This window comes from Python bivittatus, unplaced genomic scaffold, assembly GCF_059951505.1.
Source record: "Python bivittatus isolate LINGU-HERP-01145 unplaced genomic scaffold, Pbiv_v1 ctg000480_np1212, whole genome shotgun sequence".
Classification (NCBI taxonomy): Eukaryota; Metazoa; Chordata; class Lepidosauria; order Squamata; family Pythonidae; genus Python; species Python bivittatus.
In genome coordinates, this window is record NW_028277075.1 from 42,123,108 (window position 1) to 42,138,252 (window position 15,145).

Sequence of the window (15,145 nt, forward strand, 5' to 3'; positions counted from 1 at the left end):
TATGCTCAATTTTGTAGATCACTAATCATTACAATACAGTTATAAAATATGTGTGTTTGAAGGAATCCCTTGCTAATCCCCCACTCAGTTCAGGAACCCATTATCCCATCTGTGACAGGTGGCTTTCTAGTCCCAGTTTGAAAACTCCAGCAAAAGGGAGTCTGCCACTGGGGTAGGCAGATTGTTCCACTGCTAAACAGTTCTTACAAATTAGGAAATTCTTTCTAGTATTCAGCCTGAATCTGCCTTCTTATATTTTCATTCAACTGATACTTGTCCTGTTCTCAGTTTCAATACATTGCCTATAACTTCATTTGATATTATAATTATACAATTATTCATTTTTGTTTGTTTTATTTGTATTGGATTTATCAGCTAAACTCACTAGTTATTACTTCTAAATACTTTTCAGTTACTTTTTAATTTTCACATGAATTATGTTTTTTTCTATTTTACTCCTAGTAGTATTTTCATAACAGTTAATAGATACTGAGCCAGAAGTTTAAATCTTTTATAAATTATCCAACACATAGTTTACAATATTGGAAAAATAAGGTTGCAACCCTATAAACACTCACCTAGGAATAAGCTCCAATGGAACTCCTATTAATTTATAGATAATCTGACCTATATCTCTGAATAAGTATGGGTCAGATTGTCTATAAATTAGCAGATAACTTTAAGCTCAGTAATTCTAATGAAACAAATGATTGTTGTTGAAAAGGGTAGCTATATAATTATGCAGTCCTTTTAAAACTTTTTACAGTCATACGGAAGCTATTTAGCCAGATTCTAACTAGAATTGCAGCTTTGTGGAAGGTGTACTTATAAACACTGTGTTACGTTAATTTGCTTAAAAAAGAGCTATTTGAATAGCATTCATTAAATATTTCATTATTAAAAGTTTATTATTTTTCAACTTTTCATTATTTTTTTTTGACTCAGTTACTAAGCATTTTATTTTAAATTTTGCAGTAGGCGCTATTGTAGTTTTTAAAATTGAAAGCTTTTCATCTCTTCCTCCAAGCACTAGCTCCCTATGCTGCCTCAGAAGCTGAAAATTAGAATTTAATTGATACTTTGCAGTACATATGCTTGTAGGGTTAAAATCTGTATTTGGGTTGAGAATGGTGCGAGAAGAGGCAAAAGCTACCTGTCCAATAATTGGTCCATTACAGGTGCATGGGTAATAAATCAGTTTAAGACATTTGAGATGATAAAAATCCTACTAGAAGTTCATTTTTAGCAGTTTAATTGAGCAAGTATAGTGAAGTATAATAACGAATTTCATTATAGTTTGAAAGTACTCAAAATTACTGTTTGACTTCAATTCAGTGGGGAATTATGAAGTTGAAGTCTACCATATCTGTAAAGTAAAAGTTTGGGAACTGTGTTAGAATTTCAGTATTTCAGTTCCTGATATCCTAATTAGATTCTTGTGATTTTTACAAACTTAACAGTGGGAAATAAGATAATACAATAATAGTTTTGAGTAGAGAAGTCTAATCCATGTTCTGTTTTCCTTTGATATTTTAATTATTGCCCTTGCTCACATTGTGCCATTTTGTAATGTTTAAACAGTTTAAAAGTAAATGCTGGTATGAGCTCAATTGAAATTAATTAATAACATAATAAATTAATAACATAATAATTAATTGAAACATTCAGTTTGCAACATAATTATGTTGAGGATAACATGTTGTAAGCATGAATTGGTTACTTACCCAAGTGACCATGACATGATCGTGGAAAATATATGAAGACTTAATTTTGAATTTACAAGTTTCATTTTAACAGCCAACAGAGGGCATTATCCTTTTGAATATCAATACCAATATCATATTCAAGTACCATTGGGTATGCTGAATATAAAATTAAAGGATAGGTTTATTGAAATGGTAGTTATTTACAATATTAACATAGTCCTTTTTTTTTTTGGCTTCTGGAGTTTTAATATTATGGGGATTACAGGAAAATACAATCAATGTTGAGATTATCAGTTACTTTAAGAAACTACATAGTTCTTTTATATAAGGCAAATTTTCTACAAATTAGAAATATTTTTTTTCTCTATGAATATCCAAACAATAGGATACCAAAAACACATCTGATATGTCTGTATCAAACTGCATACTGGTATTATTAATTTGGAGCTCAGGTTAAAAATACAAAGAACAATAGCTGCTTTCCAAAGGAAGTCCCTTTTCTGCCCTCTTGGCATAATTTTTACGAGACAGCATTTTTCTAAATTGGTTATGTTGAGAATATATATAATGGTTGTGCATGCTTTGAAAATGATTCAAAAGAAATATACTGGAGTATGAGTGCAGCATCTCTCTAAAGCAGCCACACTGGTTTTCAGGCCAATGTAGCAGTCTGAAAAAGACTGCTGAAAAAAGATTCAGCTGTTTTAAAGAACTTCTGCAGTTGTGCTCCTGTGTGTTTGGAAGCCCTGCTTCTGAACATGTTTTTGTATACACAGCTTTAATATGTATAACGACTCTGTTTAGTACCAGTATAAAAGCGTCTGACTTCTAGCGAGTAATAGGACCTTTCTTTACTTTTCTTCATCTCATGTGTCTCCCAAATCTGCCCCAAGTGGTATACAATGACTGCATGTGTAGGGAGAATTGGTTCCACCAATCATATCCATTTTGCTAGTAGATATACTTACAGCTTATTGTGTGGGTGTTCTTGGTCCCAGCATGGCTTCCTGTGTTCAGTGATAACACATACACAGAGAATAGATGGATTTGTTCACATATGAACTAGGTCAGTATTGACATAAGTTATTTCACTGCATAAACCATATTTCAAGTTTTGACACCATAAAGCAATATGTGAATAGCATGTTTGATAGATATGCCTATATTTTTATACATGAAATCTAAAGAGGATTTAAGAAATTTCATTTCTGCCTTTCTGATAATTTTCATTACATTGTTATAAACTCATTTTACATTTATAAATAAAACTATTATATAAGTACAGTTTCATAAATACAGTTTTATATATAACAATGTATATGCGAAACAAAAATATATGCATGGAAAAAACCTGAATTTAAACATTGATCCATGTTTAAAATATAACTAACAATGCCCACATCTCCATTACAGGCTAGTATTCTATTGACTATCTTGTTGTAGGTTGTTAATTAATCATTTTAATTTACTAATTTAGTTTTCCTGTGTTCTTAATGAATGTTACTCTCATAATTACCGATATATAAAATAGTGATATATATGTGTATGTATATACATGCATGTATATATTCATTCCTGTAGTTCTATATATAATTAAAGACAAAGACTCATCCACAATCATTTTACTCTCTGAATTAGCGGGGTCCAGAAGGCAGGCCTTCTCTGCTGTAGCCCCCGCCCTTTGGAACATCTTGCCCCCGGAGGTGAGACAGGCCCCCTCACTCCAGGCCTTTCGGAGGGATTTGAAGACTTGGCTCTGCCATCAGCCCTGGGGCGGGGAGGGAGGATGTCAGAAATGGGGTTGGCTAGCCCCTTCGCGGCCTGGTGTGGCCTCTATTGGCTTCTTGGATCTTTTAATCTTTTTTCTGTCTCTGTAAGTGTGGTTCTCTTTTTATAACTTTTAATTATGTATTTATGATTTTAATTTGATGTAAACCGCCCAGAGTCCCCCATTGTGGGGAGATGGGCGGGGACAAGTCCACTAAATAAATAAATAAATAAATAAATACTCTCTGAATTTATCCATTTTTTCCCCCAAAATATACCACCCATGCGGCCAAAAACAGTAATAAAGATCATGATATAATGTCAATAACTATTGATTTTGTAGTTCTGCTGCAACATGGCAAGGAATTTCTAAGTTTTAAAAGGTTATGTTTAGTCCCTTCCCCAGGATGGAAGGCTTCCAAAGGCATCGAATTTATTTTGACCAAAATCGGAAACAGTGGGCAGCAATATGGAAGAATTTCCCCATAGAATCCCCAAACTTTACAGGGTGTGGCTTATCATATCCTCCAGTTTGTTTGTTGTTTGTTTAATATATCATATTGGTCCCCACCCATCTCGTTAAGAAGTAACTCTGGGTGGTTTACAGAGAAGATAAAATCAATTAAAATACAATATAAAAGCAGTCTTAAATAAATAATAAATTCCAAGAATTGGCGAGTAGCTGTATTTGTAAATTGTTGTGGTAAAAGAAAATGTATAGCTTTTATCTTCATGGCTTTTCTTTTTGTTAATGGCATATGTGGGAGGTAATCGAGTACACAGAGAAGGGAACAGAAGCATAGAAAGTTGAAACAGATTGGTAAGAAAATTAGAGATGGAGGGCAAGAATGCTAAAATTGGCACCATATAATTATCCCTTTTCACCTGAAGTTATATAGTTACTTATATTTTAAATTACACTTTCTTGTTTTATATAACTCTAAAAGTTATTACTGCAATGCTGTATCTTCTCAATTAGTTTTATGTGATTAGAGGGACTATAAACCATGTTCTGTGTTAATATTGGGATAGGCCTCTTCATCCCGAATGCACAATCCATGACCTGTGTTTTTAATTTACAAGCTCAATACTTGCAAGCCACTAAACTTTGCCCATAAGTCTGGCAACATATCTAATCAAACATAGCCCACAATAGTTTCCTTGGTGACGAGCGTATAGCTGCTAAAATAGACTGCAGCTTAAAGAGTAGAAACAAAGAAGCAAATAACTCAAAGTGTTCCTGTTTTCTTAAATGCTTCTATAAATTATACAGATTTGATTATTTTTGATATCAACTTTCTACAAGCGCCATGTTTTTTGGAATTGGTAATTGACTGAATTCAGTGTGTGATTAACAAGAAATGAGCTTTTAAAAAATGTTGTGAACCCCCACAGACACTAAGTTGTGATTTTCTGCACTAAGTATTAAGTGTGTTTTGAATCTCACTGTTGTTTAAGAAATGTGCAAATAGTTGCCGGAAGGGAGAAAGTATATTGAAGAAAAGAGCACCTCAGTCTTGGTTGTAGGTTCTTGTAAGAAGAACATTCTATCTTTCCAAATGGGTTGAACTTCAGCTTCCATAATCACTACCTGACATGATAAAAGGCAAGTCATTAGGTTGGAGTATTAAGTTGTGTTCTTTTTGCAGCCCATTAAAAGAGAAGCTATTATTATTTATGTGATTTATATCCTAGTGGACAGGATTATATTCATTTAAGGAAATGTGAGATATTTCTGGCTGGTTTTTTTTTTTTTTTTTGAATTTTTAAGATGTGTTCAGTTCTTGGGTCGCCTTAAGCCCTCTAACCAAAAATTGGTAGCTGTCATGTTATTCATGGAGTAGTTTACGGGATATAAGTACATTTATGCAGGTTTTTTCACTGGGTCTTCTTTTTCTTGGGAGAGATTATATATTTTTCTCTTTATTGAGTTAAAAAACCACAACTTTATAATGTACCTAAAGAATATATATTACTGCCTTGTCCTTTTGATTATCTTGCCTCCCCCAGTAATTTATATTCCTTGCAAATGTACTTAAAGGAATATTTAAATTATTGCAATACAACTTTACTTCGCAAACTTTTTGATAGCTGACATGGTATAAAGCTTGTCATTTGCACATTTTGCATTTCTTCCCACCCACTTTCAGTACAATAATAGAACTCTGAGAACATACCTATAGAAACTAATTTGTCCCTACAGCTGACTTTTCTAAAAAATCTATAATTTTGGTGTTTATAGGCACTGTCAGAGTGAATATGATTTTTTAAAAAATTATTCAGCTGAAAAGTTGGGTTTAATGTTTTCCATGCATTATAACAACTGATGGCAAACTCCACTGTAATCAGTTTACAGTAGAATTACCTTGGTATGTGCTTTCTTCAAGAACTCCTCCCCAGTCTCTACTCAAAGAGCCTGCCTTTCTCCCGCTCACAATGACAGAACTATACATGGAGGAAACTTTTCAGAGTGCCTTATTTTCAACTGATTCTAAATATTTCAACTGTTTTTCAATGCCTGGACTTTAATCACCATAATTTCCACAAAATACCTTAAAAAAACCCACTCAGCTTCTCCCATTTGTGTGACATCATGAGATCTCAACTAATGATGATGGTGATGCTGAGGATGATATTGCCCATCTCTGTTGTATACTTTGTAATTTATAAACAAGCAGCAACTGCTTTAATGAGCCATAAAAGCTGAGAAAAACATATCCTTCCTTGAGAGTGTGCAGACAAGATGCATGGAGTCTTCAACTTGGAGTCTTTTATTTAGTTCTGGGTTATAAAGAGTGTCCAGAATTTAGATTAAAAATATATTTGGAAACAGAAAACTTGCTTTAGAATGCTGGGGGCTTTCCTTGGATCTTCTGTGGTTTCCTTCATTGAACAGACTTTTGCACATAAGCCTACAAACAGCCTGTTCAACCCAAACATTGACAGAGTTGACAGAATATACCCAAACGTTATTTGCTAGACAAATATCAGCCTGTAGATTATAGTTAAAACTTCAGGACTATCATATCTATTATAGGCCAAACCTTCAATTCAAGCTTTTTAAAAATTACCCAGATAGTTTGAAAAGTTAGTAAAGTTATATGGTTCCTTCTAGAGGACACCACTTTTGGTAATGCTTAATTTTAACGTATTCTCAGAAATTATATTGTATCCTGCTCTGGAAACCTTTAGTAAAACAGTAGGATGTATAAATGTACAGTAAATTTCTGGTAAAATAATTGAGATTCATTGTATATTAACACTGTTCCAATGGCCAATATGGAGTTTCAAAAAGAGAGCAAGACCTATTTAAACTCTCTGTGGGATAAAAAGGCAGCTTTCATGGGGTGATTAGTCCATGGCCCAGAGGTTCTGCATGCCTGATCTACTGCTTACGTTCTTACTATATTTTTTGTATATATATATGTGTGTGTTGTAAATAAGAATTTTATCTTTATCAGTAAATGTTAAAGCAAAGCCCCAATTATTTATAGTAATCACTGCCCCATGTCATGGTAATTTATAAAAAAGAGCACTTGATTATCTTTCTGGACATAAAATATGTTTAATAAGAATAATCTATCTTCATTTTGAACAGAAACTCGAGCAGATAGAACAAAGAAATTGTTTAGACACTATACTGTTGGATCATATGACAGCTTTGATGCTTCAAGGTAAGATGCCTTTATTTTATTTCACAATGTAAATTGTATATTTTTTCGTACTTAAAAACTTCACTTTTCACATGTATACTTGATCTCCAAAACTCTTAAAGCAGTAAGTGTTCTCCAGTCCCCATTGATAAACCCATTTATTGGTTGCATGGCATCTTTTGCTAGAATAGAGAACAGCCAAATACCTTCCCAGAGTAAACAAAGGATGATGCCGTCATGACCTGTTTCAATAAATGTTAATAATCCATACTTTCTCTTACTTCAGCACACCAGCTAATTTACCCACAGATCACTATTCATACAATCTTTCTGGAGCCCTCTTATAAATGAAATTTAGTAATTGTCTATAGATAGTCCTTGTGATTGTTGAAGTATAGAACCTATAGTACTATTCTTTATCTAATCAGAGAACAGTGTACGCACCTTCAAGAATTACTCTCTTTTTTTATTCTTCCCATCAATTCCTGTTTCTGGAGTTACATTCTAATGCCACATAACTTGTCACATTTTAATGCAGTTTTGGAAAGCCTGTTTTGGGGCATTCTGTTAATTTTTGTCTAAAATGCTGGCTTGCTGTTTCTTGTACTTCCTGTATTTATCTTTGAATTGTGGCAATCTTATATGACATATTCAGGAATAGAATTTGAACTGGTTTTGAAAGAGATAGTATTCTCCCTGAAGAAAGAGGTTTACAGTTTTAGGGGCACTTCTGGATTTGCAAGTGGTTGTAAAGTGCCTTCATCCATTCCTGGTAAGATCCAATCTAGCTTCATTCAGATTGAATTATGGTGATGTGCTTGGTTTCATGTACCTTTGAAGAATCTTCAGAAACTGAAACTGTTCCAGGGCTGTGGGGACCATACTACGCAGCTCCTGTAAGGGTTGCACTGGTTGCCAGTTTGTTTCTGGGTATAATTCAAAGTGTTGGTGAATAGATAAGTTGGGATAAAAAAAAAAGGATTCTCAATAGTCACATCTTATCTCTAGAACTCCCTACCTAGGGAGCCAACTTGGCACCTTTCTACTGATATTCTGCCAATCTTTCAAGATATTTCTTTTTTAAAATAAAAGCTTATCCTTTTTAATGGGCTTATCCTGGAGAAGGTCTGTCTGAGTGTGTCGTTAACAGGAGATACCAACCTGATGGGATATAATCATATTTCCAGTGTAAATTTTTGATGGTGTCTCCTACCTTTATCATTTTTATTAAATATTTTGTAATAGTTTTTTGGCATTGCTTTTGCTTTTCTCTTTTAACCATTTAGGTTCTGTATTGATTTTAAATGTTTTAACCTTCATTTGAAGGTTAGAAATCTTATAAAAATAGAATTCTCTAGCTTGAGTGATTATAAATGCATTTCAATGAATTGCACATATGTTAATGGAGGTGTTTTAATAACCTGCCATTCATCTAAAGTTATAATTGTATGTGCAGTTCAGTTGTGCCATGTAACTTTCATGGCATAACTTGTTCAAAGCAGGTGGGCTGTATTTGCAGTCTTATTCTCTTTCTTCAGTAACATTAGCATGTAAGTGCCATATGCACACTTGGAAGAGAGGATAGGTTTTGCATATTTTATATAAATAAAAAACTTAGCAAACTGTTTACACCGAACCAATTTTAGGACAGTTTTGAAACTAGAACTGTGAACAATGAAATGGCAGGGGTATTTCTTTGAAACGTACAGTGTGATATACTTTGGAGAAAATCATAGTGAATATAAATAATACATTGGCAGTATTTTAATTAGAATAAGGTCAGTAATTAGTGGTCTTTCAGACACTGTTGACCTACAACTGCCAGCTTCTGTTCAACCATGCTGCCTCAGCTGCTGGGAATTATGGTTCAGCTACATCTTGAAAGCTACAGTTTCCTTGCCTCTGACTTAGTAGAAGGTTGGACTGAGTCACTTGCTTTTCTAGCCCTTTCCCAAAGTATTGGGGAAAATCTTTGGAACTGGTTTTAGGGGTACATAAGGGGATGCATGATGGACAGATTAGTCTACTTGCTGACATTGGGTGTCACTATGTATTTGTCTATATGCATGTAGTTTTGGCTACATCTTATCCTTAATGGAACAGAGCAGAAATGGCAAAAATGCTTAGAAGAGAAGGGAATGGAAGAGTTTGATAGCTCTTGCCAATCAGTATATGTAATGTGAGTTGTATAGTCCAGTACAGGTAGTCCTCGCTTACCGATTGCCTTGTTTAGCAACTGTTCAAAGTTATGACAGTGTAAAAAAAAAAAAAACAGCTTTGCAACCAATCCTTGCATTTATAACCATCGCAGCATCTTGCAGTCATGTGATCACCATTCAGGCACTTCACATCTGACGTGCATTTATGATTGTTGCAACGTCTCACAGTCATGTGGTTTCAAGTTCTCAACTGGCTTGTGACAAGCAGAGTTAATAGAGAACAAGCAAGTTGTGGTCACGTGATGTCTCACTTAATGACCCCGGTGACTTGTTTAACAACCAAATGGGAAGTGACATCTTAAGTCCATCGTGGTCATGTGATTTTCCACTTAGTTACTGCAGTGCTTAGCAATGGAGTTACTGGTCCCAATTGTGGTTGCTAAGCGAGGACTACCTGTATAGTCAGGGATATCAAAAGCCAAGGAAAAACTAAAAGGAGAGATAAAAATATCTTAAATTATGCCCACATTAAATCCTTGTTTAAAAATTAAAGGAAACATTTAATAAAGGAAGAGAGAACAACTATGTTTTGTTTTTGAAAATACAATGGAGTTATTGAGCTGTTGGAAATACATAAAAAAGTGCACTCAAAGATGCTTGCATCTCCTGATTCTATTTCTATTTTAACTATCTCTGGAGTATTTAAATAATAATACCTCATTATTTACTTAATATAGTTTCACACAGTAAGCAAAACGTGATTGACTACAGTTCTTTGGACACTGAAGATTATATAAAACAAAGTACAAAATGAAGATACACTTAACACATGCCTAAATGATACTCACTTGGCTTCTTGCTACACACAACAGAGTTTACTGTACATTATAAGTTAAATAGCCAGCACTTTTATTGTAAAAGAAGTGTTCCAGACACACTTCTTTCAAGCTCACATTTCAATATCATATCTCCTATGTTTTCTCATTCTTTTTATTTTTCTCTTTCATATGAGTACATACCATTAACATGTTTGCAACCTACTTTCCAAAAACTCTGCGGTGAAACTTTGAATATTGAATAAAACTACTTAGGGATATTGAAGGGTCAAAATAATTCTACCACATAGTAATGTTTAAATTTTCACAAAGCAATTCAAAAACTAGGGTAATATGCAGTATATTTGCTGATTCTAAATATCCTATCCTTTCATATGGAATTGGGAGAGGAAGGGGAAGACAAACATAGGCGCACAGAAAATACATAAAGACCACTATGTTGGATCAGCCAAATGAGATTCTAGTCCAGCATCATATTCTTATACTATCTATCAAAATCTCTATGGGAAGCCCACAAATACAAAAAGAAAATGATTGTGATATTCAGTTACCGTATTTTTCCGACAATAAGACGCCCCCATGTACAAGACGACCCCCACTTTTCCAGCCCAAAATTAAAAAATCAATATTTTAAAGATAGTGCAGAACACATTTTTATTTAGTAATTAGTTAACATTTACCTGATACACTCGGTGGGAGGAGGTCCAAACCGTCTCTCTGCAGCTCTATTTCCAGGCTCTTTTGCATAACAGATTACATTCAAGCACGAGTGAAACTGCAGAAAGCTTGTCTCTGCAAACAGCCTTCCTCTAACTGGTTTGTTCAGCATCAGCTGACGTCAGTTACATCAGGCTCGTGATTGGAGGAAGTCTGTTTGGGAGACAAGCTATTTCACTCGTGATTGGAGGCTAGCAATAGGAAGAAGCCTCTCTGCAGAAACAAAGTTTGGCAGTTTTGCAACCACGATTCTCGGCTGACTTCCTTGAATAAGACGCCCTTCAGTTTTTAGGGTAAGGATTTTAGAAAAAAGTATCGTCTTATAGTCGGAAAAATACAGTATTTATTTTCCCTTCCAATTCATGTCATTCTCAATGCTAAAAGTTATATATAATAATTATGATTAGAACCAATTTATAGCCCCATCATTCAGGAATATGTACACTTTGTTTTAAAGTTGTCTAAGTTACTACTGCTACTTCTGGCAACAAATTCCATAACTTAAGTATATAGCTTATAGTAAGAACATCATGACTGATATGGGACTTATCTGTTAAGGTGTCAGCATCAGCTTCCAATTTGTTGATTTTGTGGAGTGTGAACCAACCCAAGGTAGCCTTAACTGTGATCTTAAGCCAACAGGTTTTCTGAGAACTGGATGTGTTATTTAGAGAATCATTTTATTAAGAATCCCCAATTATTGTTTCTTTATTTTTTTAGAATAGTGGTAGTTAAACAAAAATATAACAAAATGAACAGAGGAGACTTTTACATAACATAAAAGGCTGGATTATTGCAAAGTAACTCCAGTTTTTGCTTTGCTTTTGTCACTTTCAAATAATAAATTGCTAGGAACCAAGTCTGATTTGAAACTATTGGCTATGTTTAAGGTGAAGCTGAACCTACAATTCTCCTTCAGTTTTCTAATCCTCACTAAATTGTCACATTCACTCTTTCCAGGTATCTAAACTGCACTGTAAAGGTTTTGTAATAATAGAAACATCATACTGAGCAAATGAATACTATCTGGATTTCAGATGGTTGTTCGTACAGCAATCACCACATCTGTGGCACTCACTAGAAAAGATGTATTAGTTACAATCCATGAGATTTAATATGAAACAAAATGACCCTTTTCCCCCCCTTGTGAGCTGCCTGAATACATTTGGTTAGCTATTGTGTCACACAGATTGGTGTACTAGATTATCACTGGCCTCTTCTAGCAAGGATTTTTTCATATCGTTATATATGAAATTTGTTATACTTTTATTTTTGGGTAGTTTCTAACGCCAGAAATGAAATATTATGTGAGGATCCCAAAGCAAACACATGCTGAAAATTAATACATATCAAGGTATACATTTATTTAACTTGCTTTATTGCCAGAGCATGGGAGAAGGAAGCAAGTAGTAGTAAAATACTAACAGGTAGTCCTTGCTTATTGACTGCTTGTTCAGCGACTGTTCAAAGTTACAACGGTGCTGAAAAAAGATTTACAACTAGTCCTCAAACTTGCAGCCATTGCAGCATCCCCACAGTCATGTGATTGCGATTCGGGGGCTTGGCAACCAGTGTGCATTTATGACAGTCACAGCATGCTGCAGTCACATGATCGCCATTTGTGACCTTCACAGCCAGCATCTGACAACCAGAGTCACTGGAAAAGCTGGCAGGAAGTTGTGATCACGTGATGCTGCTCTTAACTACTGTGGTGTTTTGCTTAACGAGCACAACTGGAACTGATGTTGTAAGTCAGGTGTGATCACATGATGTTTCACTTTACAACCACATCACTTAGTGATGGAGTTGCCAGTCTCAATTGTGGTTGGTAAGTGAGGACTACCTGTATTTGATATAAAACTGTAGATCTTCTTTTCAGTTTTAAATGTCCCACTATTCCAAGTATATTAAAAACCAGTCCCATTATTTTCAAGTTTTATATATTAAAAAATAGAAACAAGAATTACAGGCAACAGCTTGAAGGTTGGAGACATTAAGGAGGGTAGGTAAACTACTTAGAAAGGAAAAGTAAGTCGAGCAGTGGCAGCAAATTGTAGTGCTATAAGCTGAAACAAAAGATGCTACAAGCAGAGTAATGATGTGTATTTGGAACGAAGAAAGGAAAGCTGAAATATATGGGCATTTAGTTCTTCTGTAAGCATAGGGAGTAGGGTACTTTAAGACAAAATGTTTAAATGAGTATTAAGACTATGAACACATGCTGAAATGAGATTAGTGTAATAAAAGCTAAAAACATGGCAAAACTGAAATACCTTACCATTCTACATGACATCAGAGGTCTTGGATTTTCAGATAACATGTTTGAGGGTCATCTGTCTTTTCCACCATGAGAAATTGGAAGCTTGGCTAGATGAACCATGCTGTAGTAATAGATTCCTACAACAGGCAGGAAGTTGAATTAGATGATCCCCAGGGCCCCTCCCAATCCTTACATTCTTTAGTTCTTGAATCCAGTTATGCTCTTACTGTGATCTTATAAGCCAGGTTTGAAACCTTAAGTTTTATTTTGTAAGCTGGTAAGAGATGAGAACATTGATCTGTACCAGGGCCTAATATAAATTCCCCTCTTGCCTCTATGGGTGGTATGTGTCTTCCTCAATCTTGGGTCCTCTACCAGAGGCCTGGGAGTTTGAGGGTTCTGCGCAGTATGTTAGCTGTTCTGGCATTGCACCCTTCTGGACAGAGAGCTCTGAAGTTGTTCCTGGGATCTGTTGGAGCCACTCTCCCAACTTAGGAGCCAAAGCCCCAAGTGCTCCTACCACCACTGGGACCACTTTGGCCTTTACTTTCCACATCCTCTCTAGTTCTTCCTTCAGGCCCTGGTACTTCTCCAGCTTCTCCTTCTCCTTCTCCCTGATGTTGCTGTCACTTGGCACTGCTACATCTATCACTACTGCTGCCTTCTGGTCTTTGTCTACTACCACGATGTTTGGTTGATTGGCCAGTACCTGCCTGTCCGTCTGGATCTGGAAGTCCCACAGGATCTTAGCCCTGTTATTCTCCACAACCTTCTGTGGAATCTCCCATCTGGACTTGGGGGGGGCCTAGCCCATACACTGTGCAGATGTTCCTCTACACAATGCCAGCTACTTGGTTGTGCCGTTCAGTGTATGCTGTTCCTGCCTGCATCTTATACCCTGCCACTATGTGTTGGACTGTGTCTGAGGCCTCTTTGCACAATCTGCACCTTGGGTCCTGTCTAGTGTGGTAGAGCCCTGCTTCTATGGATCTGGTGCTTAGTGCCCGTTCTTGTGCTGGTACGATCAGTGCCTCAGTGCTGTCTTTCCAGCCACTGATAGGATTTCCCAATGTCAGCCAGCTCAGCTATCTGTCGATGGTACATCCCATGCAGGGGCTTTTCTTGCCGTGGTACTTCCTTCACTTGAACTTCCTCCCCTGTCTGCTGCTGCCTCAGGCATTCTCTCAGCAGCTCATCTTTGGATGCCATCTTAGTGATGTACTCCTGAATGCTCTGGGTTTCATTCAGGGCAGTGGCTTTGGCACTCATCAGACCCCGCCTGCCCTCTTTGTGACTGGTGTACAACATCTGGGTGTTGGACTTGGGGTGGAAACCTCCGTACATTGTGAGAAGCTTCCAGGTCTTCACATTGGCAGCCTCCATGTCTTCCTTTGGCCAGCTCACTATACCGGCAGGGTATCTGATGACTAGTAGGGTGTACGTGTTGATGACGTGGATCTTGTTCTTCCCATTGAGTTAGCTCTTCAGGACCTGTCTTATCCTTTGGTGGTACTTGGATGTTGCTGTCTTCCTTGCCTCCTTATTGTGGTTCCCATGTGACTGTGGGATGCCAAGGTATTTGTAGCTGGTTTCTATGTCTGTTATGTGGCCCACTGTTAGTTCCACCCCATTGGTCTTAACTACCTTCCCTCTCTTTACTACTATCCAGCCACACTTCTGCAGTCCAAATGACATCCCAGTGAGTCAATGTCTCGTTCACTCTTAGCATACAGCTTGATGTCATCCATGTAGAGGAGGTGGCTGATGGTGATTCCACTCTTCAACTTGTACCCGTATCCAGTTCACCAGAGCCTCTGGTGTTGTTCCCAATGTCCTTCCGAGCTGTGCTCATGTACTTGCCCATATGGCCTTGTAGCTTGGTGGCTATGATGCCTGATAGAACTTTCCATATTGTGGGGAGACAGGTTATTGGCCAGTAGTTGGATGGTGCTGTTCCCTTGTGAGGGTCTGGGTGGGAGCCTGCTGCTAGCAGCTGGTTCATCTCTGCTGCTAGGCGTTCATGCACTGTTGTTAGTTTCTTTAGCCA

General features: G+C 36.4%; 1 protein-coding gene across 12 annotated transcripts in view; it reads left to right on the plus strand.

Moving 5' to 3' along the window:
- SHANK2 (SH3 and multiple ankyrin repeat domains 2) overlaps positions 1–15,145 on the plus strand; it is a 395,084-nt gene that overhangs the window by 209,586 nt on the left and 170,353 nt on the right. For all 12 annotated transcript variants that reach the window (XM_088145802.1, XM_088145800.1, XM_088145797.1 and 9 more), the window contains one exon: positions 7,072–7,147. In XM_088145802.1, coding sequence (XP_088001928.1) covers positions 7,072–7,147 — 76 coding nt within the window. The remainder of the gene's footprint in view (positions 1–7,071; positions 7,148–15,145) is intronic.